The sequence below is a fragment of the Podarcis gaigeae genome (assembly GCF_964106915.1).
Source record: "Podarcis gaigeae genome assembly, chromosome: 10".
In the NCBI taxonomy this organism is placed as follows: domain Eukaryota; kingdom Metazoa; phylum Chordata; class Lepidosauria; order Squamata; family Lacertidae; genus Podarcis; species Podarcis gaigeae.
This window is the reverse complement of record NC_139686.1, coordinates 31019949-31037945: the sequence shown is the minus strand read 5'-3', so window position 1 is coordinate 31037945 and position 17997 is coordinate 31019949. Positions and strand designations below refer to the sequence as shown.

Below are 17997 nucleotides of genomic sequence, written 5' to 3'. Positions count from 1 at the left end.
CTGATCTGATGAGCAGCACAACATGCTGCCCACGTGATTCCCAATTGGTATGGAAATGGTTTAAAAGTTAATGTGAACAGTACATAATGGAAGCAAGCAAAGAGAAGCACTGTAGATGTTTTGACTTCTCCTAATCTTCTTTGTTCCCAGTATTTTTTAGGCAAAAGTTCAGCACAGTTCTATTAAGATCTATACAATGTTATATCACTTTTAAAATGCCAATATCTAGGGATGTAAAATTTGACCATAAGGTGCATAAGACATTCTTTTTAGTCAGCAATCAGAATTAGCTTGAAATAAGTGAAGAGCTACACACCTGTGCTGCTCAGAGTAGATGAAGATGATGAACCAAGATTTTAAAAAATCCACTTTTTACAGAGCAACACTTGGCTACAAAGATTACTGGCAAGAGCTAACCATTCAGAAACAGCAGTCTAAGAATGTTTGGGGGTCTGACTTACACTCTTATCTTTCCACTTATTAAGAGCATGGTTCCATGCATGCACTCAGGCCACACATACAATGCAACATGAGATAAGTAATACTGCATGCATACCTGCAATTCTATCCCCCACAAGGGTGGTAGAAAAATTAAGACAGGCTATACACAACCCAGGAATCAACTCTACACAGCCTCTTCAGTGCTCCCCTCCCCAGCTCCAGCCTGCTTTTCAGTGTGGTGCCTTCATCGCCCACCACCCAGCCCCCCCCCCGACTTCCCAGAGAATGGAGCACTGAAACCTAAAAAAGGCCAATACAGCCACCAGAGAGAGAGGTGGTAGCTCTGCATGGCCTTTGCAGACCTCACAATCCAAGTAACACAGTTTGCCCATCTTCACCACACCCCACAGCAAGGAGAAAGGGACACTGGAAGCTCCAAGGAAGTGTCACACTCTCCATGTTCTAACCAGCCTGGCTCCTCCAACATCTTACCCAGCTATATTCTGCCTCCTCCTCCACCTCTGTATTGTCCAGTAAGAAGAGTATGTTCCTTGATACCCCTGCCTCCAACCTCTCCACCATTCCCAAAAATTGCTGTTAAAAATACCAATAAGGCACACATCATCTGGAAGGGAATAGGGATGCTAAGAACCTTATGAGTATGTACAGGCACCTTCCCACTCACACGACCACTGACACATGCATCATTTTTGGTGCCAAAGGGGGGCAGAATAGGACAGAAAGGACTTGTGTGTGTCCCACTGACATGCAGAGTTACTGGGAATGGAATCTCTATGTACACAGAGATTCTCTTGTACTGCTGTGTCACTAGCTCAGCACTGTGGAAGGCAGGATTAACAAGAATCAAGTTAAGTGTGTGCACATTACACTGTCTGCTCATTGGGAGCTCAGGTGTATCTGTGGTGCAATGCTCCACTGAATGTGTTGGGTCAATGGCTGCAAAGCATAGATTGGCAAATGAATGAACTGATGCAATCACTCCTCATCAAATACATCTTACATCCTGCTATGACAATGCACCTATGTGAACTCACATAAAGTTAGTTTTCAACAAAAAGTAATTTTATGTCATCCATTTCTTCCTATATCCCATTTCCCCTTGAACCTTCCACCCATATTATCAACAAGCACATGAACACAGTTTCAGAACACATCACAGACTGTTATTTCTATATGTCCTCCAATATATGGATGGAAATAGTACTGTCTGCCCCTAAAAGGCTAGAATTCAGATGATGAAAGGGTAGATATGAGAGTTATGCAAAAGACAAGGAGATATGGTTCAAGTAGAAATGCCATTCAAAAGAAATTAAAACTCAATTAAGATGCTTTTTTCCTCTAGGTTGAATACCCTTATTTATCATGATGTGACACAATATGGAAGCCTTTAAGACAAAATACTGGTATATCTTGAACTAGCTCTACAATAATTTGAAATAGAAGTTACTACCTACCATATTAGGCATTACTGGACCAGGCACTGGCTTCTTGTCCATTGGAAACTGGGGTAAACTGTTAGGTAATACAGGCTTATTTTGCATCTGGGGACCAAGTCCACTGGCTCCAATTGGTTGTCCAGGATTCTGGCTGTATGGTGGTACATAAGGACCAGGGTTGTTCATCATTCCCATCTAGAAATTAAAGAATGACAATTAAGGAATATTTTCATTTTCTTCTGTTCATTTCATGGTATACACTATGGTTAACTACTGTTTGGTTCAAGAAATGGAATATCAACAAACTGTAAAGTATTAACAAATTCTGATCTACATATACCCTCTTAATACTATCCATCTGTACTGACAATTAATAAAATTTTGCTATCATTCAATACTTTCCATTTTCCCTTCATTTTAAATCAAGCATTTCATATATATATTCCTCCAGATATTGAATTATATTGACTGAGCACCTCAAAAGTTAATTTATCCTTGAATGCTTATGATCCAAAGGCACACCTTCAATTTTACAATCTGAATATTGAGCCTGATTCTGATCATAGGTCATGAAGAAATTGAAGATTTGAAAGAATGTCTCAATGGTTTGGCAGATTAAAGATTTTATATCAAAGCAACACCCGAGCCATTAATTGTTTAACAAAGAATTATATATCACTTGATCTAAGAAAACCTCTAAGCAACTTACAAAAATATAAAATACAATTATTGATAGTTCCTAAATGTCAAATTTTTACAAGTGCAGAATGAGTATTATGAATCACCTGTAACAGTGTCAGTGCTCCAGACTGAAGCTGTCAAATGGGCATATATATATATATATATACACACACACAAAATAAGCAGAACACGTGAGTATGTATGAAAAACACAGCTGAATCTGGCAGCTGCCTAAATTGATGTTTTCTACATTTATTGACCTTTTCACTATTAGCTGTTGAATAGTAATCCAACAGTTCTCCTGACATGTGTGGATACTACACCCTAGAATCACCTAACCTAACATGCTAGTGGAAGCCAGCAAATTATCTCCCACTAGCACAATGGGGCTTCACCTGCTCCACCAAATCTACTCTGGCGAGTCAAGAGAATCCCTAGAACATTGCACGGGGGTGAGGAGAAGGGACAGTTCAACCTAACAAGCAGAAATGCATGCACTGACAGAACAATCATTACAGCATGAAGCTGAATTCCTCCATATATTATTATTATTATTATTATTATTATTATTATTATTATTATTATTTACAATGTTGGACTGGTCTAAATCATGACAATCTTTAAACAGTTATCAAAAAAATGCATGAGTTTTCAGTTGAAATTGAAGCAACAAGGCTCTGCCCTTCTCCCCGGCTCCAAGCTGGTAGACCCCTGCCCATTATAAATAAAATACACAATCTCTGTGCCTCTTTCAGAAGTGTGGTCTACCAGAGCAGGTAATTTTCAATGATTGGTTCTTTATACAGGAAGATTTTCTCTGTCTCAGATCTTATCTACTTGTCCAAGTAAGTTCATTTAATACTATTTTGCTGGTAGAGTTCCTAGATAGCAGGAAATCTCTACTGGAAATTATAAGAAAACTCTGCTGGCCACAGTCCATTTTGCACAGAGATTTTAGTTGCAGAGAAAACAAGCACATTGTTTTTAAAAGAGGAAATCTGTGGTTTAGACAAAGTAGCAGGTACGAACATAATTAAGAAACCAGCATCAGTTAAATAAACCTAGATGGCTACAGTGGAAGAGTCTATTCTATGCACTACTGTAACTTACTGGAAATTCCCTTCCAAAACTTTCTGATATCATTATCTTTTACATTATCTAATACTCATCAACATACCCTGTTCTCCAGTAGAGACAGCTGATGCCACCCCCTAAAAGGTCACACTGCTAATAAGTTGAGGTGAATATAAAACAGACATAATTCTGTAGTATAGTAGTAGTAATTAGGGCTGGGAGATACCTGAAGGAGCATCTCCACCCCCTTCGTTCAGTCTGGACACTGAGATCCAGCGCCAAGGGCCTTCTGGCGGTTCCCTCACTGCGAGAAGCGAAGTTACGGGGAACCAGACAGAGGGCCTTCTCGGCAGTGGTGCCCGCCCTGTGGAACGCCCTCCCATTAGATGTCAAGGAAATAAGCAGCTGTCCTATTTTTAAAAGACATCTAAAGGCAGCCCTGTTTAGGGAAGATTTTAATATTTAATGCTGTATTGTTTTTAACACTCGATCGGGAGCTGCCCAGAGTGGCTGGGGAAACTCAGCCAGATGGGCAGGTAATAAATTTGTTGTTGTCGTCGTCATCATCATCATCCGCTTTTCAACATAGTGGTGTATTGCCAGCCAAACATCGCAGTTTGGCGATATACCACAATGTTGAAAAAACAAGATGCATTTGCCTCTGCCAGCGAGACACCAGCTGAAACTGCCCCAGCTCTCACAGCCCCGGTGCTCTCTCGTGTGAGCAGCAATAGCATTGGAGCTGCTTTGTGCCACTCAGCTGGGGGGAGGGAACGCCCATGAGTGGGCAGAGCATCAGGGCTCTTTTAATGGCTCGCTATGGGGAGCAGTAATCACGCTATCCTCAGCTGAGCAGTTTCACAGCACCGCTAGCCTGCAGGAGTTAGCGCAGGGCTGGGGGCTCTTTTGACTGCTCGACTGATGCAAGGGCAGCTGCACACTCCTCAGTCGGGCAGTTTAAAGATGCACTTCACAGATACAGCTCTCTGTCATATGAGAACGAAGTGGGATGGCTGTTTCAATCAGCGAAATACTGCTGAGTGAAGCAGACATCGCGGCCTGTTCCTCATACCGGTCTTGGGCGATATATCACCCAGGCCTAGTAGTAATGTTCCTTAGCCTCAAACATAGAGAAGCATGGAAAAATAACTGAACACACAAGCTTGGTTACATCAGTGGAGAATGGAGCCTCTCTACTATCCTTCTACTGGGGAACAGAAGACAATTGCAAGGTGTTCGGCTCTTGCTAAGTCATCCCATTTGCTCTGTCATCCTTGTATCTTCAGTTTGTGTACCTCAAAACATGCCACATAGGCAACCCTGAAAATTAAGACTACATAGGTTTAGATCTACCTTGACAGCATAGATCATGAAGTTATACATAAACTGGCAGGCACAATATGTTGTTCCTCTGGTAGTTGCTGTAGCCAACTTCAGAGTGACTGGTTAGAGTTTATTATTGCTTTTTAAAGAATGTTTAAAGTTTTCATTTGCTAGAGCATAGGAGGTGGGAAGGTGCGCAGTATGCTGTGCACAGGAATCAAGTGGACAGCTGGCAAAGAGATGAAACATTTCAACGCACCACTGCCAGCCCCCTGAATTTTCATACTGGATTCTAGAGGTCAAGCTCCCTAATACCTGTCCATCCTAGAAAGCAAGAGAGCTGGCGGCAGAGAAATGAAGCACTTCATTCCCCTGCCACCAGCCTGTAGTACCTCTATGCTACACAAGTAGGAAAAGGAAGAACAGGGAGGTGTGGAGTGACTCATGCCTCTGCCACTAGTCCATTTGCTTTGTTTGCTGGATTTGCAGACATAAAGTACAGTGGTACCTTGGTTTACAACCATAATCCATTCCGGAGGTCCAGTTGTGAACCAAAACAGTTTGTAACCCAAGGGTACCTTGGTTTACATCCATAATCCATTCCGGAGGTCCGGTTGTGAACCAAAACAGTTTGTAACCCAAGGTGCGCTTTCGCAAATGGGGCCTCCCCCCCCCCCAAATGGGTTGTAATTAAAAAAAGGGTTAGAATCCCAAAAAAGGGGCACGCACTTCCGGGTTTGATGTGTTTGTAATCCAAAATGGTTGTAATCCAAAGCAGTTGCAAACCAAGGTACCACTGTATAGGAACACAAAAGGCTTGGTGCCTACTGTGTTTCTAGCCTGTAGAATTCTTCACTCTGCTAAATTATCTTCATGAGCCATTCTTCCAAGCCTCTAACTAACTAAATTATCAATGTCATTGAACCAGCATAGCCAACTACCATTAAGTGTAATATGGCTGAGATGTGAAGAGTAGATGTGAAGAGTAGATCTGCACTGGCTCTCTTACAGGCCGATTGTTAAATCCCAGTTAAGGCCATATTATGTTGCGAACCACTCTGTGATCTTTGGTTGAAGAAAACTATATCAATTTAATAAACAACAACAACAATTAAAATAAACTTGTGGTATTTATTCTTCAGTCATTGCTCAGGGAACTGACAATATTCACATTCACTGATTAAACATAACAATGAGTAGTAGAAGCTCCTATATTTGGGAGGGGGTGGTTCTCCACACACGTTCTTGGCAGCAAACTGATCCTCTAAATACTCAAATTTGGAAAATTCTCTATAGATGCTAACAGAGCAGATGGCACTGGAAACTTCTGTTTCAAGAATGCAATTTACTCCACCTCCCCTGTTAAATTCAGTCTGCAGCATGTGCATTTTAAAAGCCCAAACTGACCACACTCCCACTATAAACCAGTGTTAGAAACTCAGAACTTTGTGAACTTAAGGAGGAATAGCCACTTTATCCAGGGACATTTCACCCATACATATAGGCCTATTCTTACCTCTTTTTCTTAATGGTGACACAGACCATTCATAATGTAAGTGGGGTAGGTGAAGAGAAGCTACAACAATTAACTATAACATTGTTCACTGCTCCTGCTCAGACTGCACAGATAAAGCATGTTGGTTCCTGAAATTCATTCTGATTTTGTAGATAAAATAAAACTTATAGAATTCTAAAGGATGTTTTATTAGTGTGTGAAAACAATCAAAATCCAAGATCCTGGGGCATGCACCTCCAGATGGTGGAAATGTCAGGCGCCATCCTCACACTTAGGCTTCTTTACTTGGTCACAAGTGGCTGATAGCCAGGTGCAAAATGTGCCTGGCTAATTTCAAACACTGTTGCAAGCTACTCTAGCATGTTTGCTCTAAGAAAATATATGTGAACCATCATCAAGAAAAAATAAAGGAGAAGACAAGATGGACTTTCCCCAGACATATAAGATTACAGCATTTGAATTAAATTCAGTATTTACTAAGAGTTAAGGAGGTTTATTATTGCAAAGCCAAAACTTTCAGTTCATTTTAATATGTGGCATATTGAATCCTTAAGTGGTCAAAACACTTGTTAGACAATGCCAACATGTAAATCAATGGATCAAAATGTGTCCTTTCTTGGAGTTCATTTATGTATCAAATACAGTCAGACCTCGGGTTAAATATGCTTCAGGTTGAGCGTTTTCAGGTTATGCTCTGCGGCGACCCGGAAGTAACAGAACGAGTTACTTCCGGGTTTCGCCACTCGCACATGTGCTCAAAATGCTGTCACGTGCATTGCAGAAGTGGTGAAGCGTGACCCACGCACACGGGTGTTACATTCTACTCAGGATGCAAACAGGGCTCCGGAATGGATCCCGTTTGCATCCAGAGGTACCACTGTATATCATGTCTTTTTTTACTGAAGCCCCAGAAACTATGCTATTCAATTATGACTTTGTCAGTTCTTGCATACATATAGGTTTTGAACCATATCCTTTATACCACACAAAAATTCCAGGATTGGGAACCAGAGACCCTCTATGTGGGCTTCCAACTCCTACCAACTCTGATCACTGGCCACGCTGGCTGGGCCTGAAGGGAATCGGAGTTCAACAACATCTGAAACGAAACACATTCCACATCCTTGGTGTTGCTAATATGGTGCACAAGAACATAGGAAAATGCCTTAGACCAAGTAAAACCATTGCTGCTGCTAGGTCTTTATCATCTACAGTCTGATTGGCAGTGGCTCTCCAACATTTCAGACAGTAGCCTTTTCCAGCCCTAACTAGAAATGCCAGGGGTTGTGTACAAGATGTCCCAGGTTCAAACTGTGCACACTTCCTATTGTGAAACTAATCAGAGATTAATCCCAATTTCATCCTGACATTTCCCTTTCACATGTGGTTGTATATTTATGTTATGTACAATTGTCTTGTCTTGTACAATTGTTCTTTGAAATTATTCAAAAATAAATAAAAGTACAAACAAAAATTTGCCACCAAGTTACATCCCAACTTCATTTAGTTCTACCTGCAAGATCTTGTACTGCAGTTGTTGCTTAATTCCACTTGGACTGCATGCATAATGTTCAGATATCAAGGTCTGGTTATTCTACACCCATCAATGATATTTACTGTAGCTCATGTATACCAATGATATGCCAAGTAACTACTAATCCATAATTCTTAACTGCTGTTCAAGAAAACGTGACTCACCTTTTCACACACATAATAAAATTAAATTACAGCTCAAATGCAAGAGTTCTAGAGTATATTCAATGACACCAGAAGATTGTAGAATCATTGTACTGTGCTCAATTAGAGCCAGAACAGGCCAATTTATATGAATGGATGGAAACACACCTTTTAAAAAACAAAACACTGAACACCTGAACAGAAGTAAAACAAAAATAAATCCAGAGTATTCCAAACTACTGTCAGTTATATCTAACTAAGTCACTTCAACGTAAATGAACACAGTTCATTCTCTCTCTCTCATGTACAGCTGTTTGGGCTTGATAAAATTAGCATATGTTAACAATTTTCAGTGCTTCCTCCCCCCCCCCAATTAAATTTAAGCAAAGTGCATAACACTAAATTGTCTTAAAATAGTTGCAAGTAATAAAAAAATTTTTAGTAAAGCTTTGAATATGATTTACTAACATTTATACCACATCTATAGTACACAGTGCTATATGGTATAGAGTTTTGAGACAGCTATATATAGTATAAGACTAAGTCCAACAATTATCATAATTAGATTTGTAAAGCTGATTTAAACTGGGCATTGGGGAAAATTAGATCCATTTTAGGTGGAAAGCACCACTGCTTTCCACCTACTGTATTTAGAATTCAGGATAAGGGCTTTTATAAAAGCACAAGTATCAAACCTTTGTACAACAAAGTGTTGGTTGACAAGAATGTTTCCTGCAGATAAAGCACCTATATATTATAACCCCATGAAAGTAGAAGAAAATGCTCGTCCTGATATGCACAACAGCCATGCCATTTTGCTTTGCCATACAAAAGAAGCGAAGTATTTCATTTGAAGATGAAGCTCAGCTATACGTAGGCTACAAAATACTTTCACACTTTTCATTTTTAGACCCCTCAAAAACCTCCTGTTCCCAGTTTACTCTTCTAGACTCGGTTGTGGGGTATCGACAACAGCTGGTTGGAGAGCAACACAGATCAAGCATGCTTGTTGTCAGCTTGTACCAACTCCACCTCAAAAAGTGAAACTTGGGCACTCTGCCAACAGCCAAACCAGTTGAATACACTCTTGAGTCTCAGCCTCCATTTCAGATTTCCCTCTAATAGGCTCTTCAGCTAGCTTAAGAACATACATTACAAATGGGGGTGTCCAAGCGAAAAAGAGTGTCCTTTCTGCTAAAACTGACAGAAGCAGAGCAAAACCATATCTACAATTCACGTTAAACAATCTTCTTTGCTTCTCCAATCACCACTCAAGTAAATTTCAGGATTTGAAGACAGTATACTCCAATTGCTCATTAAACTGAATCTTCACATGTTAAGTATTATTATATTATTAAAGTTGTCAGACTATTAAAGAAATCTTAGTAGAGTTTATCAATCTTGTGAGGTATAGCCAACAGACTAAGCCTGCAATGATATGTACATTTATCAGTAGTCCTACTTTGATCAATGGATTTGCTTGAGTAAGAACGCACAATACTAAAAAATGCATTTTGAGTAAAGGTGCATTAAAATTTAGCTCTGTAAACGTTTGCATAGAATGAAACTGTTTAAGGGGAATACATTCAGTGTTCGGATTATCCGTGCCTATGTTACAGGCGGCACCATCCTAGAAGAACATTTGCCTTTCTGAAGAAAAAAGCTATGCCCCCAAATTATGCCTGAAACCTGCAGTTTTTCTTAAGAACTTTTGGTAATAAAGAAATAGTTTTCTAAAAATCTGTTTACATAAGCCAACTAATCTTTAGGAACTGAAATTATCATTATAGAATTATGAAGCTTCTTCAGCTGATGAAAGGTTGCAGCACTACATTTTGTGGGCTTAAAGTCACAAAGCTAGATCTGGTAGCAGAGTGACTGTCTTTCTAACTGCTATTTGGCTATCTGAAAACACCTGCAGTTAAGTTTCTCCTGCAAGTTTCAAAGATCTCAGAAGCCCACTCTGCAGTAACTCGGAGCAGATTGTGGCTGTCCCCACTCTGTGGAATAGAATTCCTGTCAAGATACAACAGGCACCCTTCTCTACCTGTACTTTCCTGAAATAAGTGACATGTTTGTACCAACAGGTTTTACCAGCAGCATTAACTGTTCTATATCATAACTGTCTACTTTGCTTGATTTCATTTTTGTTTTAAATGAATCTGCTATTTTTGTGTTATAACTTGTTTTAATTATACATCACCTTGAGATGGTTTTTAAGAAGGTGATCAATAAATTAATGAGGATTATATTTGCACCTTTAAGTTTAGCCAGTTTAAATCTAGTTATTTGACCAGCCCTTCTATGAAATATGGCACTAAGGTCTGCAGAAGGTAGTGGGATCAGTAAAAGGTATGTTCCCTATCTTGAGAGCAGAAACACTTTTCAATACAGCAAGGCTACTATTGGATACAACCATATGAAATCAAATTCTAAACTGCCACCTATAACTGTGTTGATCAAATACATATTTGCATCCATTTGAAAGACGGTGTTGTTGCTTTGCAACTTTGTCGTTAATCTATATTGATTTTTTATTGGCTTCAAGCATCTTTAGGTAAACATACCTGTTTTGCTCTCAAATTCAAAACCTTTCCCAAACCAGGGTTAGGTTAAACAACTGCCACCAAGAAAGAGCCAGCAAGAATTTCTGCTGGCTCAGACCTTGAGGGCCTGATATAATCAGGTAATAAATAAAAATGTTTGCAACTTAGAATTCTAGGTGCTTTGGGAACCAAAACATACAAGCCCCATAGATTGAGAAAAGGAAACTGCATCACTCCAGAGCCACTATTCATGTGTTTCATGTCCATGCAAAGCACAAGAGTTCTCAACAATGTGCAGCAGTAATGTGGAGCAGAAAACTTTTCAGAGCTTTATTTTTCCATGAAAATTTTTCTGTTTTATAAGTTCATTAGAAAAAATTAAAAGATGCCAAATGCAAATATTAAGCAAGCTTGATAGTTTCATATATTTTAGTTTTGTTTATTAAATACAAAAAAATATGGCAAACTAGATCACTCTCAGAATGTTTTCCAGGAAATCCATGTGGAAAGAGGTGTTACAGTTTTTATCTTGGAAGCCACAGAATACACGTTATTTTTAAGGGCAATACATAAATAGCAACCCTTCCCCAAAGTAGTAATATTAAATGGGAGTTATCATTATAGTGGAGATCAGAAGGTGGCACAATGTATCTTTACTTCAGTAGCTCTTAGAGATAGAACACAACCTGTTCCCAGCCTGAGTCATATAACAGGCGGTGAACTGACCAGTAAACCCTGAGAAAAAATCCATACCCGCTACTTTGTGGGACATGTTCAGGTGAAGAAAAGGCTAAGGAGTAAACCCTGCACAATCCAAAATGGAATCCCTAAGACAGTTGGATGGTGCCCTGTATATCTCCTTCCAGCAACTCCTGCAACCAAACTTTCCTTTCCTTTGGACCACATCAGTGAAGCCGAGAAGGTTGTTGGATGTCACTTCCTTTGAGCTGCAGATCCCAAACATGCATGCTCTCCTGACCAGGTGAGGAGGTGAGGTGAAAGATGCTTGCTAGGGGGAGGGCATGGCCAGCAAATTGTAGGGCCTTGTCACTGTCATATTTGTTCTTTACTCCACATGTTAACCCTGTTTCTGAGATAGTGCTTCCACAACTTCTATCAAGATGCCACCGAAATCAGCAATGACTGCAAGACTTCCCTTCTCCAAGCATCACTGCCCACCTCATTCACATATACCTTGCTAAAATCATTTCCCATGTAAACCAAAACATTCACTAGTAGACAAAATTGAAGTGATTCTACTTCCCCAACTTCCAAATGTGAACATGTACCTACAATAGTCACTGGCAGTGAAGCATTCTGCAGTGGGTGTGTCCACCTCATTCACTTTATTTTTAAAAAGCTGCCATCTCAAGCACAGAAATAGCGATGGAAGTACAGTAATGTAGCAGTCCTGTCACAAAAACATTCCTCAATAGCAACAAGCTCTCTCATGTCAAGCAAAAAATGTTTTTGCTTCAAGAATTCATCTACAAAAAATGTTGATTAATTCCCTGCATCTGGGGCCAGGATTCCTCTACTCTTCAATTTAGATTCCAGTAAGTTCTCAGACTGAATCAAACACTTGCATTCTCTTTCAGGGTTAGGACACTGTTCAACTGACCAGCCAAATATACAAGAAATCACACATGTTGATAAAACATGGATCATTAAGTATTTTTGTAGGGGGGGTGTTATATTTACAATGGGAAAATTATTTTATATTATAAGACGGTGCTGTTTCAAGTTATGCTAAGCAGTGATGCTACATATTTTTCTGAAATTCCAGATTTCATCTCACTATAAAAACTGGCACTACTTTTGATAATTTGAAATTCATATTTTGTCACTTGAATATGTGTGTAGCCAACTGCACCTACAATAGTAGTTACATTTCACTGCTAAAGCCCAGCCTCACATGCCTTCCCACTGCCTGAGTTAAACAAAAACAAAGAACACATACTGTACTATTTTTTTGGTCACACACTTCCATTTCCTCGCTGACAGTGTGAAGTCCATTCTCCCCATAAAAAAACAAGCTTTCTAAAAATAAAATGTTATTCTTATCTTGCCACTGCACCTATATACATCCAAACTTTAAAATCTTTGTTCTACTTTGTTACTTTAGTTATTGCCTTGTCTGCTTACAAGACCTATGTCTGAACTATCAACTGAGATTCTGCAGACCTTAGGAACCAAAGATCAGAATTTGCTATATCCCCTTTACAAGCTCCACTCTTTGACAAGCTAATCAGCTCACAAAGATGGAACTGTAAGGCAAGCAGGTTGACTGATCAAGCAAGCTCATCAGCCAAGCAACTTGCAAACCCAGTCTGCATCTAAGTAGTAAACCTGCCAGTGAGGGCCACACTACGGAGACTGAACACATTGTTATGTTTAGTCATTAGAGCAAATGAGTTTTCAAAAGACAGGTGAAAGGGTATTATATGCGAAGACTGCATAGATCTATTCTAATAAAGAAATCCTCACCAACGTGTGCCCTTCATATGTTTCTGACTATATCTATCACCAGGCATGAGGACCCTCTGGTTTGTGGGCCTACTTAGACCTAGAACTGTTCCCAATTTGGCTTGTGAGGCTGCTTTCCCAAAACCACACCCACCTACCCCACAACTGATGTCATGTGATATCAGGTATGGAGCAGATTGTGCAATGGCAGTCATGATCTACTGGGAGCCTTAAAGTACACTCCCAATTATTCATTGGGAAGGGAGACTTGCTATCACTGCTGATCAGCTGGTTTTGGCAGTGACAGCAGCCCTGCTGGGATCAGCTGAACCATGGAGTTCCCCATACAGTACTCCATAACGCACTAAATCCCTGCTCAAAGTAGAGCATGAAGTTGGCCTGTATCAGCAACTTGATGGTAACTTCCAAGTCAGGCTTGAATGAACTAGAATTTCCTTTGTAGCACTACCAAGTAAAAATGTGTCAACTGCCATCACAGTGACATAGAGTAATTTCCAGGTGGGCAGAGGCTCACCTACCTGTCAAAATGGCCCACCCTCGGCAGGAGAAACCAGGGTACAGCCCACCAGCTAGATATAGTTCCTCACCCATTTTACATAAAGCACCCAAGTCCTGTATTTGCTGCTCTGTACAATCATGTGTTAACTCTCACTGGCTACCACTCAATGAGAGCAACCTGGCAGTTTGCTACATATTTCCCACAGGACAAGCACCTGCTAGGCAAGTACCTATTGAGGACTCATTTTAGATGCTTAATCTAAACACTGTACTAAAATAAGTAAGAGAAAAGCTGTTTCCTATCCTTTCCCCTGAAGTAGTAAACAACTACATGCAGAGGTTACACCAAAGCTACATGATTAGCAATGAAATGTACAACATTTTTCTGCTCCACCACTTACAAAGCACTAGGTTATTCATTCTAATTAGTGAAGATACTGTTCTTGGTGCCTTATTACGCTCACAGTACTGTTTTTTCCAGGTACTGAGATAGGAGAAGTCCTGCTGGAGCAAACCTACAGGTCTACCATCTAATTTGTAAAAGTGACTACAAAATATCTACAACCACCATGCAAACGCTCCTTCATTGTTTGGCACCAGCATCTGTACTCAGAAATGCTGCACCTGGAGGTAGAAGTTATCAATCATGGGTAACAGTTGTGATAAACCTACCCACTACTTAACAAATCAAGGAAAATATTGCATGCACATATATTCCCACCCCACCCACAATTATAGCAATGTTTCACTGAAGAATAGCAATATTAGCCTTCCCAGTAGTTTTAATACTAGGGGGAAAATTCATCTTCAGTATCAACACCACCTGTAGGATTATTCTGCAATTGAAGAACTAATACACCAATCATAGGTACTATTGAAAGCTATAAACTCAATACATCATTTTGAATGGCAATACTGTAACTGGACACAAAGACTGTGAGGTTTTTTTAGATATACAACTTTTCATATAATGCTACATGCCTCCTTATCATGTATTAATATGCTTAAATATTCCCAGGTATCATTCATAATTGCAGTGAACAAGCCTGTTTTCTGGAAATGCTCAAGTATTTTGAAATATTAGACTTCAAAAACTTTATTTGTGATCACAAGAAAAACTTTGTCTTACCTTGCCCATTGCTCCAGGCTGTGGACCCCTCAAGCCTGTCTGTCCTCCCATCTGCGGAGAACCTTGCTGCAATGTCTCAGCCAACAAGTTACCAGCATTACCCATTCCTGGGTTCGAGTATGACATGTTGGAACGTCCTCTTCCTGCTCCAATCGAACCATTCAAAACTTGCCCCTGCATCATGCCTTGTCCATTTCCTGAAGCCAACATACCAGGATTCATGCCAGCATTTATTCCTGCATTCATTCCCATTCCAGGCTGATTTACCGGATTGTTTACTGCTGGCATCATTCCTGCAGTGGGTTGAGTAGACGGACCTTGATTTGGTCCACTTGCACCCATCCCCAAATTTGGAGATGTCAATGCTGCCTGTGCCATGGGGCTTTTGACCATACTGTTTAAGATTCCCATTCCTGGATTGTTCTGCTGGGGCTGGCTGGCCATGCCCTGACCTGGCCCACCAACTCCCATATTAAGGTTTGGTGAGCTACCAGCACGTAACAGTTCAGACAACTGTTTGTGTTTTGAAGCAGCATCTTGTGCCATACCAAGACTAGTCTGCAGCTGATTAATGTCACCACCATTGGTAAGTCCCAATTCTGTGGAGCTGATCAGTTCATCTGGTAAGTCATGTTCCAGATCAAACAGGGATCCAAAATCTAGGGAAAGGAAAAAACAAAATAAATGGTTTAGAACACTGAGAATATATTTCATATAAACGTTAGTCTTTTCAATGCTGGCACAATATCACTTTTCTTATCTAATTAACTATGCAGCAAGCCTAGAAGCATAAACGGGTTTTTTCAAAAAGGATTTCGCATTTTTCCAACTATATAAAAGCCTCACACAATTGGCTACCCTTCTTCTCACTTCATTAAGACTAAAATGGGGAAAAGATTCTGGAGAACAGAGGAACAATTCTGGGAACACATTTGTAATAAACTGCCATTTGGATCAATCTCAATTAGAACTTGAGAAAATGCTTTAAAGATAGCAAGCACATCACTAGTAGATGTGCCCAGCCAGATTACAGAGAATTAATCATAACACATCCGACCTTTGCTAGCAGGAATGCAATTTATCTGTCTCTAGTACACACGTGTGGTTTTGCCCCAAAATTATTCCCTTTCGGGGAAAAGTCTATCAAACAATCAAATGATGGGACAATAGCTACAGCCCTCAGATTAAGAACATAACCAATAAAAACCTGATTCTCCATTTGTTAAGACAATCGACTCATGGAACCTTATGAAGAAACACTTTCATTTGATCGCCTTTCTTGGGACATCTAAAACTACAACCATCAGCCTCTATTTTTCTTTCTTTTCTGCATAACTACTAAGCTCTGCATTCCTTGTTTAGTTACTTGAAATTAAAAATCATTTTTAAAAATTCACATTTTTCCTCCACAACCCTACAGAATATGTCAGGCTGAGCAATAGTAACTGACCGAAGGTGAACAATGCTTAGCAATGGCTTAAACCAAGGGCTCTCCTGTGCAAATCAAATAAAATATCAACTATACCACATTCCTTCATATTTATATACAGTATTCAAGGCTTAATTTCTTTTACTCCTGCAAGATTCTAACTCATGTTAAAAGCTTTCATTGTAAAAATAATGTCACATAGTGTTTGTAAACTATTGGTTGTGGTGAAAGAACTGGATCTGGCTGGAAGGCCAGATTCCTACCTCCCCTATTCTGCAACCCCTCAGCAGGTTTGCTTTGACAGATGGGCAGTGCTGACCATCTATCAATCATCTGACATCACATGGCTCCTTTTCCTTTTTGCCCATGCAGTTTGAAATCAAGCCACTGCAGGCAAAGCACAACATTTCTCAAGCACCAATGATCAGTTGATTGTTGGCACTTGTAAAGCACTGTGCCTTCTTGGCTAATCCCAGTGGGGCTCACTGTCAGTGCACATCACCTGATCAACACTGTCAGCATGTCCCGCTTGCAAATAAACAATTGGAAGCCCACTTTAAGCTTCCAATAGCTCATTTGGAGCCACGTCCTTGCCTACCCTATCCATGACATCACACAGTACTTCAGGTGTCAGGCAGCTGGCTATGGCAGCCAGCCTTGCAGGTCAAACGCTAGGTCTAATAATGTACACAAGCTAGAGGTTTCACACCCATGCCATATGCCAAGAGTTCAAAGCACTCCAGATATGAATTTGGTAAATCTTACAAATAGCCTTGCAAAGTAGGTCTGTAGTTACACCATACTGAAGATGGGGGCAAGAAAACAGTAGCTAATGAAGACACCTAGCAAGCTCACAGCCGAAGTGAAATGAACCAGGAACTTACTGTGCAACACCAGTTTTCTTCATGTGCCACTATAAAGAATACTTCCTTCTTGGTTTTCATTCAGCAACTGAATTGCCTAGACTAAAGGTCTTAAACACACTATCGTTCACACAAGTATATTGAGTTTGCATCAGCTCAATCTACTTAAACCTAAAACAGCTTTAAGCACAGAAATACAGGAAGGAAACCTTGGTTCTGTTCCTGGCCCCCCCCCCCCCATACATGTCAGCAGAGCACATATAAGCACACACTGCTTCTGTTCTGCCTTCTTCTAGGTACCAAAGGACCCACGTGTTGGTGATCACATGTCATTTGGACACGCCTAAAATGGTCACCAGGACGCGGGTGGAGCTGTGGGTTAAACCACTGTGCCACTTGGGCTTACCAATCAAAAGGTTGGTGAGCACCCGTTGTGCGGTCCCAGCTCCTGCCAGCCTAGCAATTCGAAAGCACGCAGTACAAGTAGATAAATAGGTACCGCTCTGGCAGGAAGGTAAACGGCATTTCCGTGCGCTACTCTGGTTTCGCCAGAAGCGGCTTAGTCATGCTGGCCACATGACCGGGAAAAACTGTCTGCAGACAAACGCCGGCTCCCTTGGCCTGTAAAGCGAGATGAGCGCCACAACCCCAGAATCGTTCGCGACTGGACTTTACCTTACCTAAAATGGTCACCACCTATAAGTACACATGTATCTTTCGATTTAAAAAAAATAAAATCCAAGTATTTTTTCATGATGGAGGGTGGGTGGGTGTGCCCACACACATACATACCTTCCACCATGAAAAAATACTTGGATTTTTTTTTTAATCGAAAGATCAAAAGCCTTTTAAACATCAGTGGGGGGGGTTGGGGGG

At 40.4% G+C, this 17997-nt stretch overlaps 1 protein-coding gene across 1 annotated transcript in view; it reads right to left on the bottom strand.

The window, feature by feature from the left end:
- The window catches only part of EP300 (EP300 lysine acetyltransferase), a 79462-nt gene that overhangs the window by 42807 nt on the left and 18658 nt on the right, over positions 1 to 17997 (bottom strand). The window contains exons 2-3 of the mRNA XM_083701747.1: positions 14830 to 15488; positions 1917 to 2093 (exon numbers count right to left, since the gene is read on the bottom strand). Coding sequence (XP_083557873.1) covers positions 1917 to 2093; positions 14830 to 15488 — 836 coding nt within the window. The remainder of the gene's footprint in view (positions 1 to 1916; positions 2094 to 14829; positions 15489 to 17997) is intronic.